General features: G+C 37.9%; 1 protein-coding gene across 2 annotated transcripts in view; it reads left to right on the top strand.

The window, feature by feature from the left end:
- LOC140231867 (arf-GAP with dual PH domain-containing protein 1-like) overlaps positions 1–23,761 on the top strand; it is a 61,358-nt gene that overhangs the window by 14,255 nt on the left and 23,342 nt on the right. For both annotated transcript variants that reach the window (XM_072312017.1, XM_072312018.1), the window contains exon 2: positions 6,635–6,771. In XM_072312017.1, coding sequence (XP_072168118.1) covers positions 6,635–6,771 — 137 coding nt within the window. The remainder of the gene's footprint in view (positions 1–6,634; positions 6,772–23,761) is intronic.

Here is a 23,761-nt window from a genome sequence, read left to right on the forward strand (position 1 = left end):
ATTTGTGTTACCCTTGGTACCCCAAAATTAGGGTAGGACACCAAACATTAAATGAACACAACAACAACAAAAACAAGATTCAATTTTTGTATCACATTTTGTAACATACATGTACATACACACATACCATACAAAAAACATTGAACTTTGGATTATATGACCGTGTGTTTACAGAAATTGCATATTGTATGTGCAGGTGATGAGATTTTGCCTATGTGCCCCAACTCTATGGAAAGAGCCTGATGCATTTGACAGAAAAACAAAACAAAACAAAACAAAACCACAAAAAAAAAACCCTCAAAGATACGTGATAAAATTATTGATTGAGGCACTATCAACTCTTGGAAAAAAAAATAATGTAAAAATCTCCTTCACTATCACTTTTGAATGAGATGTGTATGTCGCACCATCGAGATTTATGAACAATGCTTGCTGGTATGTATTCGATCAGCCTGTGCCAGTCACAACTTTCTCGAGAATTACAATACATCTATGATAACTATACTTTATCTACTTTTAATTTGACACTCCAAGTACCAGGTTCATTATCATCCCAATTAACTTGCTATGGGATCTTCAATACTGTACACATGAGCCTGCTCTCTCTACCTCTACAGTGTTGAAACAAACTTAACACAGGAAGTGTAGACTTACAAGCTTGCGTGAAGAGTGCTGTGGTGGCTGTATGTCCGAATTGCACATGTTGCACACAAGAACTATAGAACTGTATCAAAAATTGCATTGCTCTGTACATTTCTGGGAAGTGAATGCTCTGGGTTCCATAATGAAGGCAAGGGAAGTGTCTATAGATCTATACTGATTTGTCTACTTCTGCTAAAAGGGAAGTCAGCTCTTACTCTAATGGCATTACTGCCTATACATTGTAGATGTCCTCAATAAATACATAACATCATATAGAAATGCTATGGGTTTTATTATCGACTGCATATCAAGAAAATTAAAGTGCAAGCCTTGCGATTAAAATCAGTTCATTTAATGGAGTGGAAGTGAATTGTCATATCAGCAGAAAGCATCAAAAGCATGTATTACTCCCATTTGGTACACATGACTATTTCAAATCATCGCCTGAGAACCAGAAGGACTTAATTACAATTTTGGGGAGTATTGAGTTATCAGTATCATGTTGTTGAACTCAATCTCCTCTACATTATCGTGCCCAGTTTAAATCATTTTCATCATCAGTAAATTGTTAATTTAAATTAAAGTCCTATGGGACCAATTTGGAACAATATTTGAATAAATCTACCTACTTTTGATTAAATTTAACTATCATATATTTCATGAAAATTTATTGTTTTGTTTTTATTTATGTTCAAATCTTACAAAGCGATAGTGCCCTTCTGGTTCTCAGCTGACAAAATGTTCTTTAATAAATCATATTATGAGAATAAACTAATCACTGTCAACATTCTACTTCAAATTAGTCAGTTCCATTGAATCATTTTCACTTTTACAGATTTCAATTCCAGTGTGCTGAAAAAGTTTTTGTTATATATTGCAGCACAAAGTGTGTGAGCATGGAATTATGTTTTTAAATCAAAATATTGCAGTGCATATGGAGTCATATTTCCAACACTTTGTAAAAGGCCCTTTGCAATGTGCATGTGGTTTCAAAAAGACAGGCTTGACTCAGGTAAAACATGCTGTCTACAGATAAGGAGGAATGTGTTCACACTACATTTATTCAGGGTTGCACACTAAGACCCCGTTTACACTGTTGGGCTCGGCCGCGCTTTTGATTCAAACCTTTCAATATTTTGTCGTAGTGGCGCTCTGCTTGTAAACAAACGCAATTTGGTATTGTCTGGTTTTCAGACCCTTTGCCAAATGAATTCCGTGGCGACGAAGTCGCCGTTCGGGCAAAGGCCTTTGCCGAAGGAAAAAATCCTTTGCAGGACAAAACCACCTTAAACTATACTAGTTTTCCAACGTTGAGGGGGGTTAATATCCTGAATAGCGAAAGATACATGCAGAGGGTTTGGTAGCCAGACTAAAATTGGCCGCGCAATTGGCCGCGCATTTGGCCCAGTTTGCGTTTACACCAAGAAGAGGCCGGGCTCGGCCGCGGCTCGGCCGTGGCCGAGACCACCTCCAGAGCGAGGCCAAATGCGAGGCCAATTTTGGCCTCGCATTTGGCCTTTTGCGCGTTTACACTGAAGCGGGGCTGGGCTCGGCCGCGGCTCGGCCGCGGCCGAGCCTCGCACTGTAAACGGGGTCTAACAGTTTTTTTCCTATGGTCTGACAGACAGGTCGACCAGTAGGTATCCAGTTTTTCCAATTTTTACTTGTCCATTCCTGAAAAAGTTACTGGTCCGTCAGTGATTTCTACTAGTCAGGGACCGTCAGACCAGTGCCAGTGTGCAGGCACTGGTTTATTTCAGGTGCAGCTCATGATTATGACATCACAGTGTGCCATCAACTAAGGACATTATGATGATTTGGAAGCATAATGAAGCAAATTTGACCATTACATTATTCCAAACCCACAAGCAGTTTGGTTTAAACAAAGATATACTTTAGAGGACACCAGCATACATGTATTTGTGGACTAAATTTGCATCAAATGTCACATTTGCTTAAAAAAAAGTATTATCTTATCACAGTAGATGGGACCCACTCTGAAGTAATGTGTCCAATTTAGCTGTCAATTTTGGTCCCAGTGCAGTATCTTGTCATTGCACTGTCACACTGTCGGGTAATGTTGCAATTCATTAGACCATAGAACAAGTCTTTTCGTTTTGGTAGTACAGTACCCGTATTTCACATGGTCATCATGTTTGCAAATTTCATGAGTTGGATGCTATTTTTTTACAATGCGTGAAGTCATCTGTGAATCCGACATGAATGTGACATGCACATGTACATTTCTTTGTCTTTACTGTACTCCATGATCGAGAATTCAACCACTCATGAAATTGTTGGGAAGTCCCAATTCGCAGAAAATTCGCTAAATGATGGCGTTTACAGTGTCCCATAATTGTATGTGGGCATTAAGAAGGTTAGTGGCGACCAGCCAGTCCTTTCCCTTGAGTGATTTCCTTCTGTACCAGGGCTTCCAAATCAGCCGAATGAGGCAAGCAGCGGTGTTACAAGACTGCACTTTTGTCTTTTTCTGTATCATTTGTGAGGGGCTGCCAATGATTCAGTTTGTGAGTTGCTGCACTCTGAGCCAAGCTTGCTCTGAGAAAGATCAACATCCAGTACTGTTGTGAGGAAAAATAAGATAACCAATCCAGATTCCCAAATTGGGGAGGAAAGGACAAGTTTTTTTTTTTTTCTTTAAAATCACATAATCGAGACAAGGTGCAGCTACCGGTAATCCTTATCTATCACTAATAACATCCAAACACACTATGTCGAGATTTTATAAGAAAATACATTATTTGTTAGGGATAACAAATATGTCACATGGGAGGGAAACATTATTTTATCAGAAAACATTTTAGCACTGTTACAATGAAGTACTGCTTGAATGTTGAAAGCTGCTCGAATGCTGGATAATGTTTCCTCCTTGCAGACTTTATTTGGCCACTTCAGTATTTGTGTGTATTATTTTTGAGCATTTATGAGAAAGGATGGCTCCATTGGCTGTACACTTCAATAAGAATTTGCAATTCATCATGAATACAGTTTTAATGAGGCAGAAATATCAATAATCTCAAACCACAAAGGTTTGTTAACCTGCTGAGGACAGTTTGCTTTTGCTACAACACGCATTTCCCATAGACACCTGCCCGAGTATACTCAGACTCATCCTCAATTGATTCTCTTCTGCAGAGTAGCATCATTTCAATACAAACAGTGAAGCAAAGGATGGGATTTACCTGGGCTCTCTATGTGTTCTGGTCCATGTCATACTGCAGTGAAAGACTGCCAACATGCAGTTCACAGTGCTCTTCCAGCCTTTCATACAGTTGTTATATAAATGCACAGCAGGATCTCTTTTTCTTCACCGAAGTTCAAGTCTTTATAATGTCTTTCTGGGTGGTACGAACAAACATGCCTTAGGGCATTGTTCCCATGAAATATAGCTGGCAAGTACAGTGTAGAATGTACATAACATGTAGGTAATTCAAATAAAATATGGATAACTTTGTGATCCAGATATCTGAAGCTGTATGATGTCTTCATTAGGCCAGTTTTCATGAGTATATTCTTTGAGATTTCCGTAAAGAGACTGCCCAGTAAATGTTATCAACACAACCAGCGCCACATTTTCAAAAGTGGGGGGCTCAGTTTATATTTCTGGTGCCACTTCCAGGTTTCTTCAGCTAGCAAGGAAAAAAAAAAAAACCGCGTCAGCCCAACTTCTGGTGCCACTTCCAGTTTTCATCAGCTAGCAAGCAAAAAAAAAAAACAACCAAAAAAAAAAACAACAAAAAAAAAACAAAAAAAAAAAAACAAAAACAAAAACAAAACACGCATCAGCCCAACTTCTGGTGCCACTTCTGGGTTTCATCAGCTTTAAACAAGCAAAAAAAAAAAAAAAAGGCATCAGCATGCAACTTTCTGATTACGCTTGGGTTTCTTCAAGCTTTTTCAAGTTTCTGACAAGCAAAACAAAAAAAAAGAAAAAAAAATTGCTGAGGTACAGCTTGTTAACCATGTCCCGCATTTTATTCTTTTCTAGTGCCATTTCCAGGATAAAACAAGTGGGGGCCCAAAGTGGTTCCGCCGGCCCTGATCAATGGCATTAATGTCAAAAGATTGCATGTTGTCTCTTAGTAATGCTCATCATGCTCTCTCTCTCTCTCTCTCTCTCTCTCTCTCTCTCTCGAACTGTTTCAAGTGGTCACTGTTGCATCAAATAATTGGAAAATTTTTACGCTGATATTCCCGTTGAGAATCAATTATTCAAAAACTGTGTGTGTGTGTGTTTTTGTATGTTTTAGAGTATGTATTGGTATGGGTTTATTAAATGCAAACCTTAAAGGGATCATATAGTTTTGGTTGACACCTAATTTCAGGTTTCTAACATTTTTTTTTTTTTTGGTGAAATACAAATTGTAATGAGAAAATTCTTATGAAATATGCAAGAGCATATAATTCCATGAGGAATTCAATATTTATTTGATGAAAATTGGTTTTGAAATGGCTGAGATATGCAAAATCAGAGCGAATCTAATAAAGTGTGGGACCCACATTTTATTACGATTGCTTTGTTTTACTTTATTTTTGGATGTTTCAGTCATTCCAAACCCGATTTTCATCAAATAAACTTTGAATTCCTCTTAAAATGGTATGCTCTGTATTCCATAAGTGTTTTCTTGGTATCTCGCAAAAAGTTAAAAGCCCAATTCTCATCTCCACCAATACTGTACCATCCCTTTAACTGCTTTCTCATTTTGTAACCCCAAATGCTTCAACATGCCTCAAATTCAATGCGTCTACTAGAAGCAGAAAATACGAGATGCACAATGCTTTGTTCACAGTGTTTTTATAATTTGTCTTAGGACCACTGATTTTTTTGAGTACAGGTAAGCAATAAGGCCCTAATGCAACCTACAGCATTGTACAGTAAGACTGCAGCATAGTTATCTTTATATTTTACTGCAATAGCTAGTTTATGCTCTCTTCTACTGAGTTTTATTAGTTCACACAATTTTAAAACTGCACTCACTCGCACAACACTCTTGCTCTGTCATAAATGTGTAGAACTACAGTGTAATATTAAGATTGATGAATGTGAATTGAAATTTTATTAACATGAATTTGACCTCATTGATTTGTTTTCCTCTTTAAATTTGCTCTGAAGATTGTTCATGTAGGCCAAAGATAAGCACTGTATACGCCATATATTTCATGGGGTTTTTATTTAAATTGTGAATTTTGCAAGTCCAATGCTACTTCATGTTTATATCAACATGAGGTCTGATCCTGACTGGATGTGATGTGCACACGTACATTTCTCCATTCATTCCTGTACCCCAGGATTATGAAGTTAACCAACTAAAATGATGTAATTGTTTGGTAATCCTGCTTCATGAAAAATTAGATTTACTTTTTGTACATATGGCGTATATGGTACTCAATTTGTTTTTCATAGTGTTGTTTTCTAAGGTGCTATTCCCGTACCATGATCAAAATTTCTTTCATGATTAGAGTAAATCCAACAGAGTTGTGATGGATTTCTGCAAAATTGGACTTAATGCTGTAAATTGAACTTTCACATATTTTCATGAAATATAAAGATTAGTAACAACCATATGAATAATGAATAAGATGCATTGATTGATGTCATTGACCCACAAGTTTCCGATTGGCCTACACACAAATTTTGATTCTTCTGAAACCATAAAAAAGAAAAGAAGAATAAACAGTAATATGTGAGAAGGGCAAAGGGAACACAATTAGTGTGCATGCTAATTTGTATACAATGTAAACGTGTTTACGTGTTGGTCTGTTTACACTCTCTTGGTATTGCTGATGCAATCTCATCAGTTTGCAGTATGAAGAGGTCCATTATATTTTAAAAGCATTAAAAAATGTCTCTTTCCTAGTATGTTTTGTGCTAAACAATCTTTTACCCTTATCTTTCTGTTTTCTTTCCATATTCATCCATCTGTCCATCCATCCATCTTTCTTTTTGCCTGCATGCTCCCAAACCCAACAGAGGACTCAGACTGGGGCGCCTACAATCTGGGTGTTTTTCTGTGTGTCCATTGTGCCACCATCCACCGCATGCTTGGAGTTCAGATCAGCCGCACCAAGAGCATCCCCCTGGACCAGTGGACTGATGAGCAGGTGGCGGTAGGTGCTCCTCTTATTTCTGATTGGGCCTTTTCTTACATTTATAATGATTAAGTGTATCCATGAGCTTAAGGTTTGTTTGAGAGAAGGTATTCACTTCTGCATCAAGCTTTTACCACCCCCTCCCATTCAAAATGGGGGTAAGAGGCTTAAAACACTATATTTACAGGAAATTAATGTTTATGGTAATGATTAAGATAGAAAACACTTCATTTACCTTTTCCTACATACATACATTAACCCATTGAGGACGGACTGATTTTGCTACAACACACATTTCCCATAGACACTTGCCCGAGTATACTCGGGACTCGTTCTGGACCTGTATAAAGTGATTTCAGTGTGTATACACAAATTTCAGAATCTTCGTGATTTTCCAGAGGACCAGACGACCTGGTACTAAATAGGTATTTCATTGGTAATGTCTAATTCAGTGCATATGCTTCCCAACAATTTTTAGGAGTGGTATCCTGTAGGATGAGCCTTTGATTTTGCTCTTGTAGATCTTTCATGGTTCTCACAATGATTAGCTCTACATTGTGCACATAACTGTGCGGACTGTAGGCCTATATTAGTGTTAGTTTTGCAGTATCTTTTGGTCGTAAGAAATCTGGCTTGTTTCTATTTGTCATGAGTTTGCGATAAGGTTTGTTACCAAAGTATATTCACATTCACACGCATTGAAACAGTGTGAGTCGGATTTCCATTCAAATTAAGATTCAAATCATACCTTTTTGCACTCTGGTTCACACGTACACAGGCAGAAAGTAAAGCCCACTGGTTCACAAAGCAAAATTGCAATTAAAAATTGCACTCTATAAAGCGAGACCAAACTTCGCATGGGTGTGAAGCTTAATGTTTGACCTGACTTTGACCTCTTTGTCCTGCGCACCTTGCATAGTGGGATACAGAAAGCTGGTGTGATTTCTCACAGCGTTCATACATACTTCACACTGCAAATAATCACGACTATACAGAAAAAAGCTTGACTATTTCAGAAATGTCACACTTTTTGTGGTGAGCAGATCGCCATTTGAATATCACTATAGTCATGATTAGTATGTCCATGCACATTAATAAAAAAAAAGGTTTCTGCATTACTTGTCAAATCCGACCCAAATGATTGCAACTGTTGGTGGCTGTGTGAACTTGCCTGATGTTTTACAAGTGTTTATAATTTGTATTTCAAAGTGATCAATAGTTCTTCAGATACAAATTAGTGATAATCCATCAAGATCATTTAAATGCTGATTTGTAATACAGTTGATAAGCATTATACAAGATTTCCCTGTTACGTGTAATCCATTGCAGAGGTTGCAAGCATGTCTATCACTGTATCAATGAAAGTCTTCTGACTTATGCAGTAATACTACCTCGTCTTGTATTGCACACCTGACTTGTGTGGGAATCTGCTGTCATGATGTGTCACACAGTCACAGTGTCGTGAGGCAATGCGAAGACTTTTATATGCCCATGTAGTGCCAAAAGGAGTATTCCTCTCTCACAAGTAAGCAATGCAACAACTGTGAAGGCGTGTACAGGAAGTGTAGGAAAGGAGAGCTGCGAAGAGCGAAATAACATTGTGTGGAAAGTTGTCGCTCCATGACAACTATACACACTGTTCATGTGTGAGCTAACCTCAGAAAGTTTCACTTCATGTTATTCTCTTGATCGACAGCTGTGTAAAAATAAAGATTGTTCTTCAAACCATGTGCAGATAAAAACTAGAGCAAGTATACAGTATGTTGGATGGCCAAGTGTCTGTCATACATTTTAACCTGTCTGACAGTGATTTATGGTCGCATGAGTAAGCCCATGTGGATTTGTAACACCCTTCTTGGCCACAACAATCAGATCAAGGAGCTTGATATGCATTCCTACCATGCCCCCCCCCCCCAAAAAAAAAGAGACATTAAATCATGCAAATCAAGATTTTCTATGTCAAAGTCTTGCAATCCTGTGATTTACTGTGTTTACCTGCTTGTATTATGTTAGAACAGCACTTACAAAAAGAAGAAGAAGAAAAAGAAAAAAAGAGGATTCCATAGCGCAATACAGTGGGATTACATGAAATCGTGCTTCTTTCATTGAAAAAGAATTGTATGAAATTCTTTGATAATCCGTTGAACCATAGGATCGCTGCAAATGTTAAATAGAGTAGCAATTTGTTATCTTATGATTGGGCATTACTCTAATGAATGCCTGTGTGTCCTTATTCATTTTACTAAAAAAGATTTCTTTTTCAAAATGATACAATTTCTTTCTTTTGTGTACTCCGAGGTGCAGAGTTTATGGTGTGAAGATAGAATGTTTATTGAGTAGCACACTGCAAGCATTACACATTGTGTAGAAATCATGTGGGAAATAATGTAGTGGTAGACACTAATGTGTGCTGCAGGAATGTGTTTGCTGCATCGTCATGTACCAGGTAGTACAAAGTTTGAATCATTCATGATCATGGGAAGAAAACTTCCTCTAGTCAAAAGGGGATAGCAGACATTGTATGCATTGGGATGCTGGTTTCATATCTCACAGCCATGGTTGCAGGAAAACATTAATTTCATATTGTTATTTTGTCAAGGTTATATCAGTTTCATTTCAGGTACAAAAAAAGGGTTAACATAATAATGGATATTGGAGCAATAATGTTGTTCAGCTGGAACTAATTGCTGTGGTGCATACTGTGAGAGCTACCAATGCTTCCATAGTTGCATTGACAGTTTTGGCTTGATTCTGAAATGCGTGAGTGCGCAAAGTAATTTGTTAGTTTGACAAACACACGTACACGTTGTACATTCAATTAGTCACAGAGCTGTGATCACTGGAAATGACCTTTTCTTTGTGTTGGGTCACAACACAAGTCATTTGTTTCACCTGAAAACCATTCAACCACTCAATTACAGAGATGTGCCATGGGTTTGGAATTCTCAGTGAAGAATAGAATACAGAGTCGCGTCCTTTAAAGGGGAATTCTGGACCAGTTAGTCTGATAAGAAAGGATAGAATTTTATCAGCACAAAAGTGAAAGTGTGTGCAAACCGGATAGAATTAAAGGAAGTTATGAAATTTGAGAGTTTAGCTACTGTGAGTATGAATATGCAAATGATTGAGTTGATGATGTCATTGCTTCATGACTTTCATTATACAGATAGTTTGTACACAAAATCTTGTAATTCCAGTCTTTTGTTCTTTATTTTTTTGTTGTGTTCTTTTTTGTTGGTGTTGTTGTTCAAACACAATCATGCCCAAGTCTCATTTCCTGATATATATGGTTGATCATGATTTTGAAGTTGTTTAGCAAGTAACTATCTCAGAAAAATTGAATTTTGTCATTTTTTTTTTGTTCATAATGAATGGAAAATTTAAGATGATGGCATCAGCTCACTCATTTGCATATTCATAACTTGTTAGAGAACAGTTTTGCAAAAATAAAAAAATAAAAAAAAATAGCAAAGCTTCACAATTTTGTAGCCTTAATTCTTATCTGATGTTTGCTGTTTTTCTTATAAAATTTTATTGTAGACTCGTTTTTCGGACTAACTCTTATAACTCTGAAATTCCCTTTTGATATGTACACTCTTCATCAGTGAATGATGATATCATTTGAACATTTCTTTTTTTTCCACAGTATTGTGACCAATATCTCTCTCTTTTTTTAATGTGAATCTTTGAAATTATGTCTTAAACTTGAGTGAATTTTTTGCATTTCAGTTTCTTTGACCTATATATCATATGTGTGATTCAGTTTCTTTGACCTATGTAATGTGTGAATGATAAGTTATTCACCTGATATCGTGAACAAGGGGAGGTATTCAAACGTACAATAATCATAGACATCCCTATGTCATACTTCCGCGATGACGCATCTAATCCTAGTACTGCACTGAATGCAGAAACCTGACCAAGTTTTTGAAATGTGGCCAGAAAACTGAAATTGGCAGTGAAGCCATGTTCTTGATTGTCTTGTTGCCTTACTGGATGATGTTCATTATTCCAAAGTTTTTTTAAAATCTGAATATAAAATAAGGTTTGTTACTCTGAAACACACAAGTGCCCTGTACTTTGACAATCAGAAAATGAAAAAAGGTTTGTTGTTAGCCTGAACATCTGTGACATTACATGTATTTCCAAGGCTTCTTTGACTTAAAGTTCAATTAAAATCTTAAAATGAAATGTGGTTTGTTAATCTGAAAATGAATAAGGGTCATAATTCTGAAAGTTTTTAATACCAAAAAAAAAAATCCAAAAATGTTGGTTCATCCAAAAATGAAAGCAAGGTGCGCACTAAGAACCTTTTGAAAAAGTTACAAACCATAATTCATTTTAGAAACAAACCTTGGAATAACAAACCTTTAGTATAAATGGGCACTTATAAGACCAAACCTTTGGAATGAAAAAAAAAAAAAAAAAAACCTTTAGGAGTAACAAGCCTTCAGAATAAGGAATATTGCTTTTACATATAAATTCCCAGTCCTGGTACACATGCATTGGTAAATTCTATGAATTAAATCTTTCTGAATATAACAAGTACATTTTGCACACTGTAGCTGTACTCCTTTTTTCATGCATTTTTCAAGAGTTTATGCCCACTTTTTCTGCCATGGCTGTTTATATATTTTGTATTAAAGCAATTGTTGATGTTGTGATGTTCTATGTTCTGATATTGTCTGTTGTCATCATGACAAGATCTAGTAATGTCTTACATTACCAATTGTCCCGACAGCTCAGAACCCTATTTTATAAGGACTGTAATTGTTTGTTTAGTTCCTCTGGCCATTACTCTCTGAATGACAGTAAAAAGTTTGACAATAGGCAGCCTGACAATTTCATCGCTCTGTCTGACGTATTCCTTCATCTGTCAGTCTATTCCATAATCTTGCCCCGTAAGTGACGACCCTGGGGATATACTGCAAAGTTTTCTCACACTTGTTGCACACATGAGTCATTGGGAAATTCATTCATTAGTTCCCCTGCTGCATGATCTGCTGAGGTTAAAGGTCATGGTCAAGTATAATGCCATTCTCATCATTACTGAAACGTTATAAAAATGTTGAAGTGATTCTGGTGCAACATGCCGATGGAGATTAGCCATGATTGATTGTTTAGCAGTTCAATTGAGATTAGAACTAACAGACAACAGCTGATAAAGTTCTCATGTCAAATTGTTCTCAGTGAAGACATTTTGAATCAAAACTGAAATGCCCATTCATTTGTTTGTAGCATTTTATCTGGAATACATCTATTAGTCTGTTTGTTTATCAGAAAGTTTGATAGAACAAAATTAACTTTGACATAGTGCTCAAACTACATATTTCCAATTTAGGATTAATTTCATCAACTTGTAGATTTTCAGATGGAAGTAGTAGTATAAAGGGACCTCCGAGCTAACAAAGACTTTGTTTATCTATCTTTGCTTTAAAAGGCATCTATAGCATAGATGCAATTGAAGTGAAAAGAAAAATAGCAGTAAATAATTTATGGCATTTACAGTCTATCAACTATACTTAAAGTCTGTGTATGACTGTGTATGACTTTCGTGTGCTTGTGAGTTTTGATTACATGCATACGATGTACATGTATATGTCCAACGCTTGCGTCTTCTGAATTACTAGGCCCACTGCATTGATACTGTTAAGGGAGCTTCTGATTTAGGACGACAGTACAACAGGACACAGAATTTTCCGTTTGTTGAGTCGGCAGGAATATTTGAGATGAAAGAAAAGTGATACACAATTTTTATGAGTAGTGTACTTGAGGAACCTTTTTTTGTGTGTTTGCTATAGAACCATCATGGCTCGACATCAGCGGTGGTGGCCTGGTAGGCCGGGGCCACTAAAAATTGGTGTCCGTCCACCAAATTTATCTTTAGTAGCCTGATCGGGCAACTAAGATTATAAGTGGGTTGTTACATTATCTTTTATTTCAGGCCACCAAGATTTCAGATTCAAAGATTTTAGCGAGCCCAATGGGCCATTACTAGTCAGAAAAGATAGTGTTGAGCCTTGCACATACACTGTGTATCACTCATAAACATTAGAACTATTTCAATAGTTATTTGACTATTACAAACTGACTATTTCCCATCATACAATCATGCATTCTTTTGCTGGGTTGACACTTTGTAATGATATATTTAATTGATGCAGTCGATGTAACATAGAGCGATACAATATGTATTGCTGGCCCGTCCATGCATTCAGTCGTAACCACCACACATAATTTTGTCTGGACACCCACAGTATACTTGCATGTGTGCGACCAATGCTTTACTGCTGTTGATAGCAGTGGACTCAGTAATTTAATTGAAGCAAGAAGTTTAAAACATACATTAATTGTACGTACTTGTCACTACGAAAATGCAGAAACAGACTTAAGTTGCACACAGGATTTGTATACTCATTATTTCCATCAACTTCATTAATTATTGCGTGGTTTTCTCTTCATTGAAATTAGAGTCATGCTGTGTAGATATCCCATCAGCATGTGTTTTTGTCCCCGCCGAACGAGTTCGAGCAGGGGACTATGAAACGGGCTCCGTACGTGTGTGTGTCCGTGTGTCCGTCCGTGCGTCCGTGCGTCCGTGTGTCCGTCCGTGCGTCCGTCCGTGCGTCCGTGTGTGATCAAAATGTTCAAAATGCTACTCCTTCGCCATTTCTAACCCGATTTTGATTCTGTTTGCTTTATATGATAGCACTACATGGGAGCTTTGAAACTTCTATAAAGAATTTCAGTTGTGACCTTTGACCTTGACCTTTGACCTATATTGTACATTTTGCTTCAAAATGCTACTCCTTCGCCATTTCTAACCCGATTTTGATTCCGTTTGCTTTATATGATGGCACTAGGTGAGGGCTTCAAAACTTCTACACAGAATTTTGACCTTTGACTTCTTTGACCTTTGACCTTGATTTTTTGCCTATATTGTACATTGGCTACAAAATGCTACTCCTTCGCCATTTCTAACCCGATTTCGATTCCGTTTGCTTTATATGATGGCACTAGGTGAGGGCTTCAAAACTTCTACACAGAATTTTGACCTTTGACTTCTTTGACCTTTGACCTTGATTTTTGACCTAAATTGTACATTTTGCTACAAAATGTTACTCCTTCGCCATTTGTAACCCGATTTCAATTCCGTTTGCTTTAAGTGATGGCACTTGGTGAGGGCTTCAAAACTTCTACACAGAATTTTGACCTTTGACTTCTTTGACCTCTGACCTTGATTTTTGACCTGTATTGTACATTTTGCTATTAAATGCTACTCCTTCGCCATTTCTAACCCGATTTCGATTCCGTTTGCTTTATGTGATGGCACTAGGTGAGGGCTTCAAAACTTCTACACAGAATTTTGTCCTTTGACTTCTTTGACCTTTGACCTTGATTTTTTACCTATATTGTACATTGGCTACAAAATGCTACTCCTTCGCCATTTCTAACCCGATTTCGATTCCGTTTGCTTTATGTGATGGCACTAGGTGAGGGCTTCAAAACTTCTACATAGAATTTTGACCTTTGACTTCTTTGACCTTTGACCTTGATCTTTTTACCTAGATATTGTACATTTTGCTACTAAATGCTACTTCCGGCGGGGACATATATTACGCACCGCGTAATTTCTACTTTTCCTTGTTCTTCATTAAATAAAAGGCAAAAGTAGATGAAACAAGTTTTCCTTTAATAGCCTAGTTGTCCCCTTTAACATGAATGCCTGAAATTTGAGTATAAGTAAATAAACCAGTTTATTAATCCATTAGGTCTATTGTGCAAGTACCTTTTTGGAGACAGAATACTGGTATCCTGCCAACAGTACATCTAAATTTTATGTGCTGCACAGTTTTAATAGCACCTAATTAATCTCGGAAGTGCTTCCATGAAATTGGCAGTATCATAACTGAGTACATTGTCTCTCACAGTTTAGTCTGACAGGAGTATAGTCCTATCTGAATGCACATGTGTGGGAAGTACTGTAAAAGTGCATCGATACTTATGCATGAGTAATTTTTTGCACTCGGTAGGGCAGGATGAATTTTTTGTTTTTTTAATGCCGTGGAATCAGGACATTGATTACTGGAACATGGCGTGCAAAAATATTTGCATGCTTTTATTTTCATGCTAGCTTCTGGTTGTGAAAATTTTCACACAGCGAAAATTTCCTCTTATTCAGTAGTTTAAAGTGAATGTGTGCTAATCTACCACTGCTCAAAATGTGACAATTTAATAAGACATTTACTTTACAAAGTAATCTCAATTGGACATAGCTCTGAAATGAAATTATTCCCACACACCTGCACAACAAATCCATGTTTACTCCTGCATCCTCATCAATAATATCTTTGGACAGGTATTATGTGCCAATCTACATAATTCAAAAGAACTACTGAATAAGCTGTTATTTTCTTGAGGGTTTAATTTTCGTGAATTTTGCGAATCAAAGTTGGATCACGAATTTAACAACATGCGAAAATGTCCCCATAGGCTTTTATTAATAGAGCATTAATGTAAAGGTTGCATTGATTCGCGAAAACAACATCTCGTGAAAATGTATATGACCTCGTCATCTGCGAAAATATCTGTACATGAAAATAACAGCGTATACAGTATATGATGACATAAATGGTACACCGGGGTACCAAACAAAAATCAGCCATTTTGTTGAATTATTTATTTTTTTAAAAAGGTTTTACCCTGGGTGCCAAAAAGAGGAAATTATTTTGGTGCTGGAGCTAGCGCGCGCTAGCTACTGCACTGCACTGCACTAAAGCACACGCTAGTGGTATCGCAGCTTCCATGCACATATAGTATAACATGCAGTGGCATGGGAATGACCAAAGAGTATAGAAGCTACGCTTAGACTCTATTCTCTTTGGGAATGACTATGTACACTCACACACAGTGCATGCATTACTCTGGCTGTTCTCGTGTGGACGTGAGGTGGCGCTACACAATGCTGTTACCTGGGGTACTACGGTACCCCGGGGTAACGCGTGATGCATCATATATTGACTGTTTATGACAAAATGACGAATTATTAAAGGATGTTACTCCAACCATTTGAAATACACCCACCCTAAGACTATATTTCCAGCAGTCCACTGCATGCAGTAACTAGGGTAACCGCTATTATACTGTATACAATTGTTAGTGAATCTAAATTTTCATGGGACTTCCCAACAATTTCGCGAGTGGTTAAATTCAGGCATGTGGAATACAGTACTGAACACAGAAAAGTATGCATGCATGTTAACCTGTTGTAGACGAGTGTCGAGTACACTCGGGCAGGTGTCTATGGGAAATGCATAATGTAGCAAAATCAGTACGTCCTCAACGATTTTAATTCATGTCGGGATCAGAGTTAATATTTTTGGGTGGTTGCAAATAGCACCCGACTTGTGAAATTCGCAAAAATGAAAACCTCACAAAATATTCGGCATTTTTATACACGTTTGTAAGCAATTGCCCAAGGCAGCTTAGTGCATGCTTTCATACATGTATGTAACAGTCAGAGGGAGAAATGCGGACATCCCGTGTAAGTATTTTGAGATTCCTCCAGTGAGCATTTTATTGACTATATTCCACATTAGACTTTACCAGCTAGGGTAAAAATACATATACTCTCTCTTCTGTGTGAGTTTTGCATTAAACAACATTTTGTTTAAGACTGTTGATACAGTTGCTTGGCAACTTCGAGTGAAATGTTGCAATATTTGTTGTGTGAATTTTGTCTTGCAGTGCATATACCAGTAACCCTTCTAGTCAGCAGTACAAACCACAAGGAGCAAGAATACATGAAGAACTAGAAATGTCGCTACGGCGACTGGTGTATGCCTCCGCCATAATACATGGTTCTCCTAATAGGTCTATAGTACAATGTCTTGACAATGTGTGATGACAGTTTCACACAATTGGCAAAATATTAAAATGACAGGTTTGCCACAAATGTGCTGAATGTTCACTTTCCTAGAACTAGGTTCAATTGGATGAATGATTAAAACACCAAGAGTGCAGGTATTTGGGGGAACTGATGATTTTCACTTGACATTTGACCCTTTTACAAGTTTATGCATTGAGTAATTTTCAAGGTATTGAAAAAAAGTATAATTTCAGTATCAAATGGTAAAATAGTATTATCGAAACCTGGCCTTTGACCTTTGACCCCACAGTTCCAAAGAGAATCACTGTTAGGTAGAACATGCATAAATATGTAAGTTTCATGACAATACCTTGAGTTATTTTTGAATTATGGAGGAAAAAGTGCAATTCAACACTTTCACTTGACCTTTGACGTTTTGACCTTTGACCTTTTGGCAAGAAACTTCCCACAGAATATATATCGGGTAATACATGCATACATCAAGTTTAAAAAAAAAAAAACCTTCAGGCATTGCATAACCATAAGGAAAGTAGTGATATTTTGAGGAGTTGACCGTGACCTTTGACCCCCTGACCTTTGAACCATGACCCCCAACTTCCCTAGATAATCACTGCCCATTGGAACAAGCATATATACTAAATTAAAGTTCCATGAAGATACCTTGAACCATTTGCGAGATATGGAGAAAAACATGAATTTTCAACCTTTTTTTTTCACAAAATAACCTGTGACCTTTGACCTTCGACCCCGTGACCCTAAAATCCAAACAAAGTATTATCCCCCCAGGATATACCCTCATACCAAGTTTGATGTAAAACCACCACACGGTTCTTGAGATATCGACAAAAACAAAACGGGACGTACGGACGTACGGACGGACGGACGACCCGAAAACATAATGCCTCCGGCCACTTCGTTGGCGGAGGCATAAAAATTATTAGTTAGGTCTCATTGAAATATTCTGACGATACCTTTGTATGAACTTTGAGCTGCATATTTCAGACTTTAGGAGGTAGTATAGCTTATCATAATCCTGCTTGTTCCTTGCCATATTAGGTACCCTGGTTACTGCAAAACCAGACATTTTAGTGTGCATGAAACTTTTGTGAATTTAACAAGAATTCAAGATACAAAAGTAAATATACATGCATATTCAAAGTGTTTTGTTTTGTTTTTTGTTTTTTACTGCACAATGTATCATGCCAGTGACAATTTGTGAAAATTTCTTGTGGTGAAAACAGCCATCACCTCCAATTCATGAAAGTTTCATGCTGCAAATGTTTCTGGTTTTTGCTGAAGTGTTCAAGAGCTCATAATTTTGTGCACTTGTGAAGTTTGCCATTTCTCCGCTGCTATCATTCAGTGGTGTGCGGTCCATCCATTGAAAGCGAGACTGAGTGTGTTGTGTGCATTCCTAGCTGCAATGTAGACAAATTGTCATTGTGTCACGTCTAGCAAGAGACCACATGCTTCCAGAATATATGCGAGAATTTGACCCCGTGTTGACTGATAATGGAGCGGATCCTAGCACACTTCCTGGTTTGGAATCAGCAGCCTGCTTGATGTCGCAGCCTTGATTGTGTCACACATTGTAGGAGGGAATTCTGTAACCATTTTACTGTACATGATGGTTTAAAATGGAGGTCACCTTGCATACATTTGTGTGTCAAACTTGCAGGATCACAAGAAATAACCTATTAACCAGCTTGATGAGTGAAATCCTGTATTTCAGTGCAGTTCAGTTCAGTATACTATTTTGGTGTCCACTTAGGACATTTGCCTTGTTTGCATGCATACACATTACATACATTTGTACATAAATTGAATACGGTACTGTAAAAGTGGAAATTTTCGCGGTGTTGAAATTCTCGCAGATTTCGCGCAACTAGAAGCTAGCGCGAAAATAAAAGCACGCGAATATTTTTGCGTGCCATATGTTCCAGTAGCTGATGTCTTGATTTCGCAAAATTAAGAAACTCTTCTTACCTGGCCAAGCGCGAAAAATTAGTCATGCGAAAATATCCACTGTTACAGTACATACATAAAACATAGATCTTCTATGAAGCTTCTTTTTTCTTCTGATGTTACTTTGGATTCATGAGCCATTGAGTTTTGACAGATTTTTTTTTTTTTTTGACAATTTGAAAGCATATCTTTTGCACAATTTGAAAGCATATCTTTTGAACACCATGACAGTCTTAGGTCAAAACAGTTCAGATCCTCTTACATCCAGTAGCATGACAGTCCTACTTGTATGTATACTCTGATTTCCAATTTCTTATTACTTGAAAATGGTATCACACATAAAGGGTAATCATATTTCATGGTCGTTTTTTTTTTTTTTTTTTTTTTGTGACAATTTGAAAGCATATCCTTTGAACACCATGACAGTCTTAGGTTAAAACAGTTCAGATCCTGTTACATCCAGTAGCATGACAGTCCTACTTGTACACTGTATACACTCTGATTTCTAATTTGTTATTACTTGAAAATGGTATCACACATAAAGGGTAATCATATTTCATGGTCGTTCATCGCATGGCTATCATAAACATACGAAGTGAAACATTGTTGTCATTGTCGAAATACCACAGTAATAAATACCATGGTATTTCATTTGTTACCATTCTCATTCACAAAATAATGTGGTATTTCTGCCCTGAAAGTACACCTCTCTGAGGTAAGCACTGTGCATTGTGCATTATGCATATAATACTGTATAAGCTGTCATTTTTGCGTACAGATATTTTCGCGAATGAGGACATCACGGATACTAATTTTCGTGGGATGTTGTTTTCGCAAATGGACACCAATGCTGACATAAGTGTACTATTACCCTAGCGAATGGTGACATTTTTGTGTGTTGTTAAATTCGTGGTCCAACAGTGATTCGCGAAATGCGCGAAAAAAAACCCTTGCGAAAATAACAGCTTATATAGTCTATCTACTACGGGGAAAAGACAGGAAGCGTGTCTGGTCATGTGAGAAATACACCGCTATGCAGTTGGGGTTTTTTTGTTACACAATTCACTCTCAAAGCTCAGGTGTGTATAATGCGCGAAGTTTGAATTACAACCCTAAATACCATGATATTTCATGGTGTATGAAATGCGAGGTAGTTTGCAGTGTATTTGCATTCACATTACGAAATACCGTACCATGGTACGTGTTATAAACCGTATTCTAGAATGAATTGGCCTTTTTTTCTCACTTTTGGTCTTTTGGCCTAGGGCCCCTTACTTTGAGCAGGTGGGTGGCTATTCATTCTTAATACTTGCCAACAATTAGTTTTATATGCTCAGGGCAAGTGGGCAAGTAGCCTTGTAACATCCTACATGTAAGATGTTATTATAATTTCCTAGAATCGCAGAGCTGCCAACCTTGAGTGAGAGTTTGGCGTGAGACACTGCGAGAGGGAGCGGAGCGACCTCCTGGCTAGTGCCTGGCTGGCGGCCTGCTGTGCGGCCGTACGTACATTGTACGTTCGTACGTACGTACTATACGTACACAGTCAGTGTATGTAAAGCGATGTTAAGCACACGTCATAGCCATACATGTACTGTAATTTGCCAAAAGTACAAGCTACGCTCACGTGGTATAGGTAGAAACCAATCGTAACCGAAAACAATTATTATTGGTTAAGCTTTACACCTGCGCGGGAAAATCTCGAATTTTTTTTTTTTTTTTGGGGGGGGGGGGGGGCTAATTTGGCATATCGATATTCGGAATATCAGAGAATTTAGAGATATATTTATTTTTGTAGTCATGTACATTCCATTTTGGGGGTTTAGCGTGAGATTTCGTTTATCCGAGTGAGACAGTCAAAATTGGTTGAATTGCGTGAGTCTCACGCTCAATGCGTGAGAGTTGGCAGCCCTGGAATCGTCTGCATGGGAGTAACAGTGTCTCATACGTGTATGATGTAACGTGTAGTTGCAGTATTTAGTAGACTTCATTAGAAGCGTAGCAGTAGTAGTATTATTGAGCTAAGACTCCATTTTGCTCTAAAGGGAGCTGAAAAGGTACCTGCCTTTAAATCAAATTAGACAATAATTGGATAACAAAGAAAAATAGGGTATTGGAAAGATTGAAGGTCACATTGTATCAAACTTTCCCGATCGGATGAATTGGTAAATTGTGATTAGAGTACTCTTGAGGTTCATACTGCATTACATTCGTATTCTATGTGCAACGGCTATGTCTAAGAAGTGCAGACTTTTCACTACACCTCACTGTATGTTTGCAATAGATACAGGACGTACATTGTATGAAAAGAGGCACGTCCTTGCTGCTATAACTAAGGATTGGACTCTGTTCATAGGAACACACACAATGCAGTGATCAGGGGCAATAGAGAGGAAAGTCGCCATTAAATGATCCCAATACAATGAATCCTGTGCATTACAGTGATGATGGTGTAGCATTATACAGCTAGAGAAGCTCTCTGAGAGCGCAGACCTCTGCCAAGCATGCAGCTCATTTCCACCACTGATCTTGTTCTTCCATAGAGATATCAGTGATTTCCACCCATACGTACTTATACAAATATAGCATTGTGTGCTGAAAGTCGCCCGATTTCCCAAAATAGAAGCCTTTGTTACGTCATAAACCCTCAGCTGCATGGCGCGCCTCGCCCTAGCAGAAACTATAGCACACACTTTAGTGCGTGCATGCAACCCTCAATACACGCAGCCTGAACTCCAAGTTCATTGACCCTACCTGCCAAAATGTCAAAAATCCTTTATAAATTCCCCCAAAATTCTCGGATCACTACCAAAAGTTAATCTATTGTTACTTGTATCATTCTAAACCTTTCCTGCAAGTTTCATCCAAATCCGTGCACAACTTTTTGAGTTATTTTGCACACGGACAAACACACAAACCAACGGTAATGAAAACATAACCTCCCCCCTTGGCGGAGGTAATTACAGTGGAAATGAGTGTGGTGCATAATTATGTATACTGTATGTGAGTCAGTATGAGATTTTTCCTGGAGAACATACCGTACCCCTCAAAGTACTTCTCAGAATTGGATCGGTGGGATTGTGGTTTGTTTAGGAGTAGTTATGAAAGAGAAATGGGATGTTGCGCGATGTATGTATTAATAGACAGGGCAGAGCCAGGCAAAAACTGCCTTTTTTTTTCCAGTCAAGGTTTTCTCACTTGATTCTGGTACTTTAGACCATACTTAACAAAATAAGCTCCTGCGCCATCTTGAAATCTGTCCCGAATCCAAGATGGCCGCCAAAAATCCAAAATGGCCGCCAGAGGACCTGAAAAGTGCCTTCTGTGGTTAAGATTTGTCTGGGGATGGGTTTTTTTTTTTTTTTTTACTGTATTTGATGGTAAATGGTAAGAGAAATAAGATTCGGTGGATTAAAATTAAAATTAGTTGGTTTTATTGCAAAAATCCAAGATGGCCGCCAGACGCGGCTCCCGAAATTAATAAATGTCATAACTTCTGTTCTGAAAGGTTTATGACCATGATTATGGTGTCTACCCCTAGGTTTTTAGGGGTGAGGAATCTATTTCTGCATGTATTTTACCAATTTGAGTGTTTGATCCGTTAAGAAAATTCAATATGGCTACTACAACTGGGTCCCTGAATTGGACTATGACATTCTCTGAAACTTTTTTCAGGGTATGGTTTTGTGAACTAAAGACTCTGTAATGCTAACTTAAAGGTTTTTCCCCATCCAGATGCATGGATTACCAGAAAAAAACCCAGGTTTTTTTTTTTGTGTGTGTGTTTTTCCCCAGGCCATTCCTTCAAATATTTTACAAGCAATATACTGGTGTAAAATATATACCATTTAAGCCTGAATTTTCTTCTTACTACTGTATTGCCACTTTTGCGAGATTTTCCCGAAAATCCTTTTTTTTTTTTTGTCCCAAAATACTTTTTTTTGGCTTCTAGGAATACTTTTTTTAGACGCCGAAGGTTGGCATCCTTTGTCCCAGGTCTTTTGGATCCCTAAGATACAATGTGTAGCGAGTTTCAGTGGGGTTTTAGAGAGAGCTGTCATTGTTGGTTTCAGTACAACATTTTTAAATGGGAGGATACCATGGACCTGGGATATAACCCGGGACACAAGAAGTCCCTTTTGGTGATGAGAATTAATCAAAATGTCTTACAGATTCTGTGATGCTGTGACTCATCAGAGAATGCTAACAGTGCAAGCAATGCAGTTTTAGAGACTAAAGCAATGGCTGCGACACCTTTCTTGAGCAAGGGAGCCTCTGAGGGCGAAAAAACTGCCTTCTTTGCAACAGTTACATTAAGGCAGATGAGAACTTTTGTAGGGTGCCAGTGGCAGAAAATGGACTACAACGGTATAAGGATTTAGCAGACAAGTGGTCAAGGATAGACAGCAGTTTGCCACAATGCTCGAAGAATCCATATGCTGAGTTTCTTTTGGCGGCACAACGACTATCCGCAGTTAACTCTGACATCACCATTCATAATAGCTGCCGTATCAATTTTCAAACGAGACTGAAGCGTTTTGAAGACCAGTCCACCAAACTGCAGATTACTCATACTGCACATTATTCATATGCAGTAGCCTTTGCCTGCGCAATGTATCTCTGCCAAGTGTGCATTAAATGAGTGGGTATGGTCAACCTTGATCAGAAATTTAACAAATCGGGACAAACCACAATAAAGCGTACAAGCGTATTTTTATCAGAAAAATCGGAAAAATACTGCTAAATTGGAACAGTTGGCATCCCTTTGGGACACTTAGAACCCTGGACAACCGCAAGCCAGAAAATACAATAGGCCTACGGCTAGTACAGCTGGGCAAGAGCTGATCCATCCTTGATCTGAATTTTCAAACTTCATGGGGATTTCCATTTGAAATCTGAAATAATGTTTCACCTGGGTTTTTCTAGGTAATCCATGCATCTGGATGGGGCAGAACCTTTAAGTTAGCATTACAGTCTCTTTAGTTCACAAAACCATACCCTGAAAAAAAGTTTCAGAGAATGTCATAGTCCAATTCAGGATAACAAGGGCCCAGTTGTAGTAGCCATATTAAATTTTCTTAAAGATCAAACACTCAAATTGTCAAAATACATGCAGAAATAGATTCCTCACCCCTAAAAACCTAGGGGTAGACA

This window comes from Diadema setosum, chromosome 8, assembly GCF_964275005.1.
Source record: "Diadema setosum chromosome 8, eeDiaSeto1, whole genome shotgun sequence".
Lineage (NCBI taxonomy): Eukaryota > Metazoa > Echinodermata > Echinoidea > Diadematoida > Diadematidae > Diadema > Diadema setosum.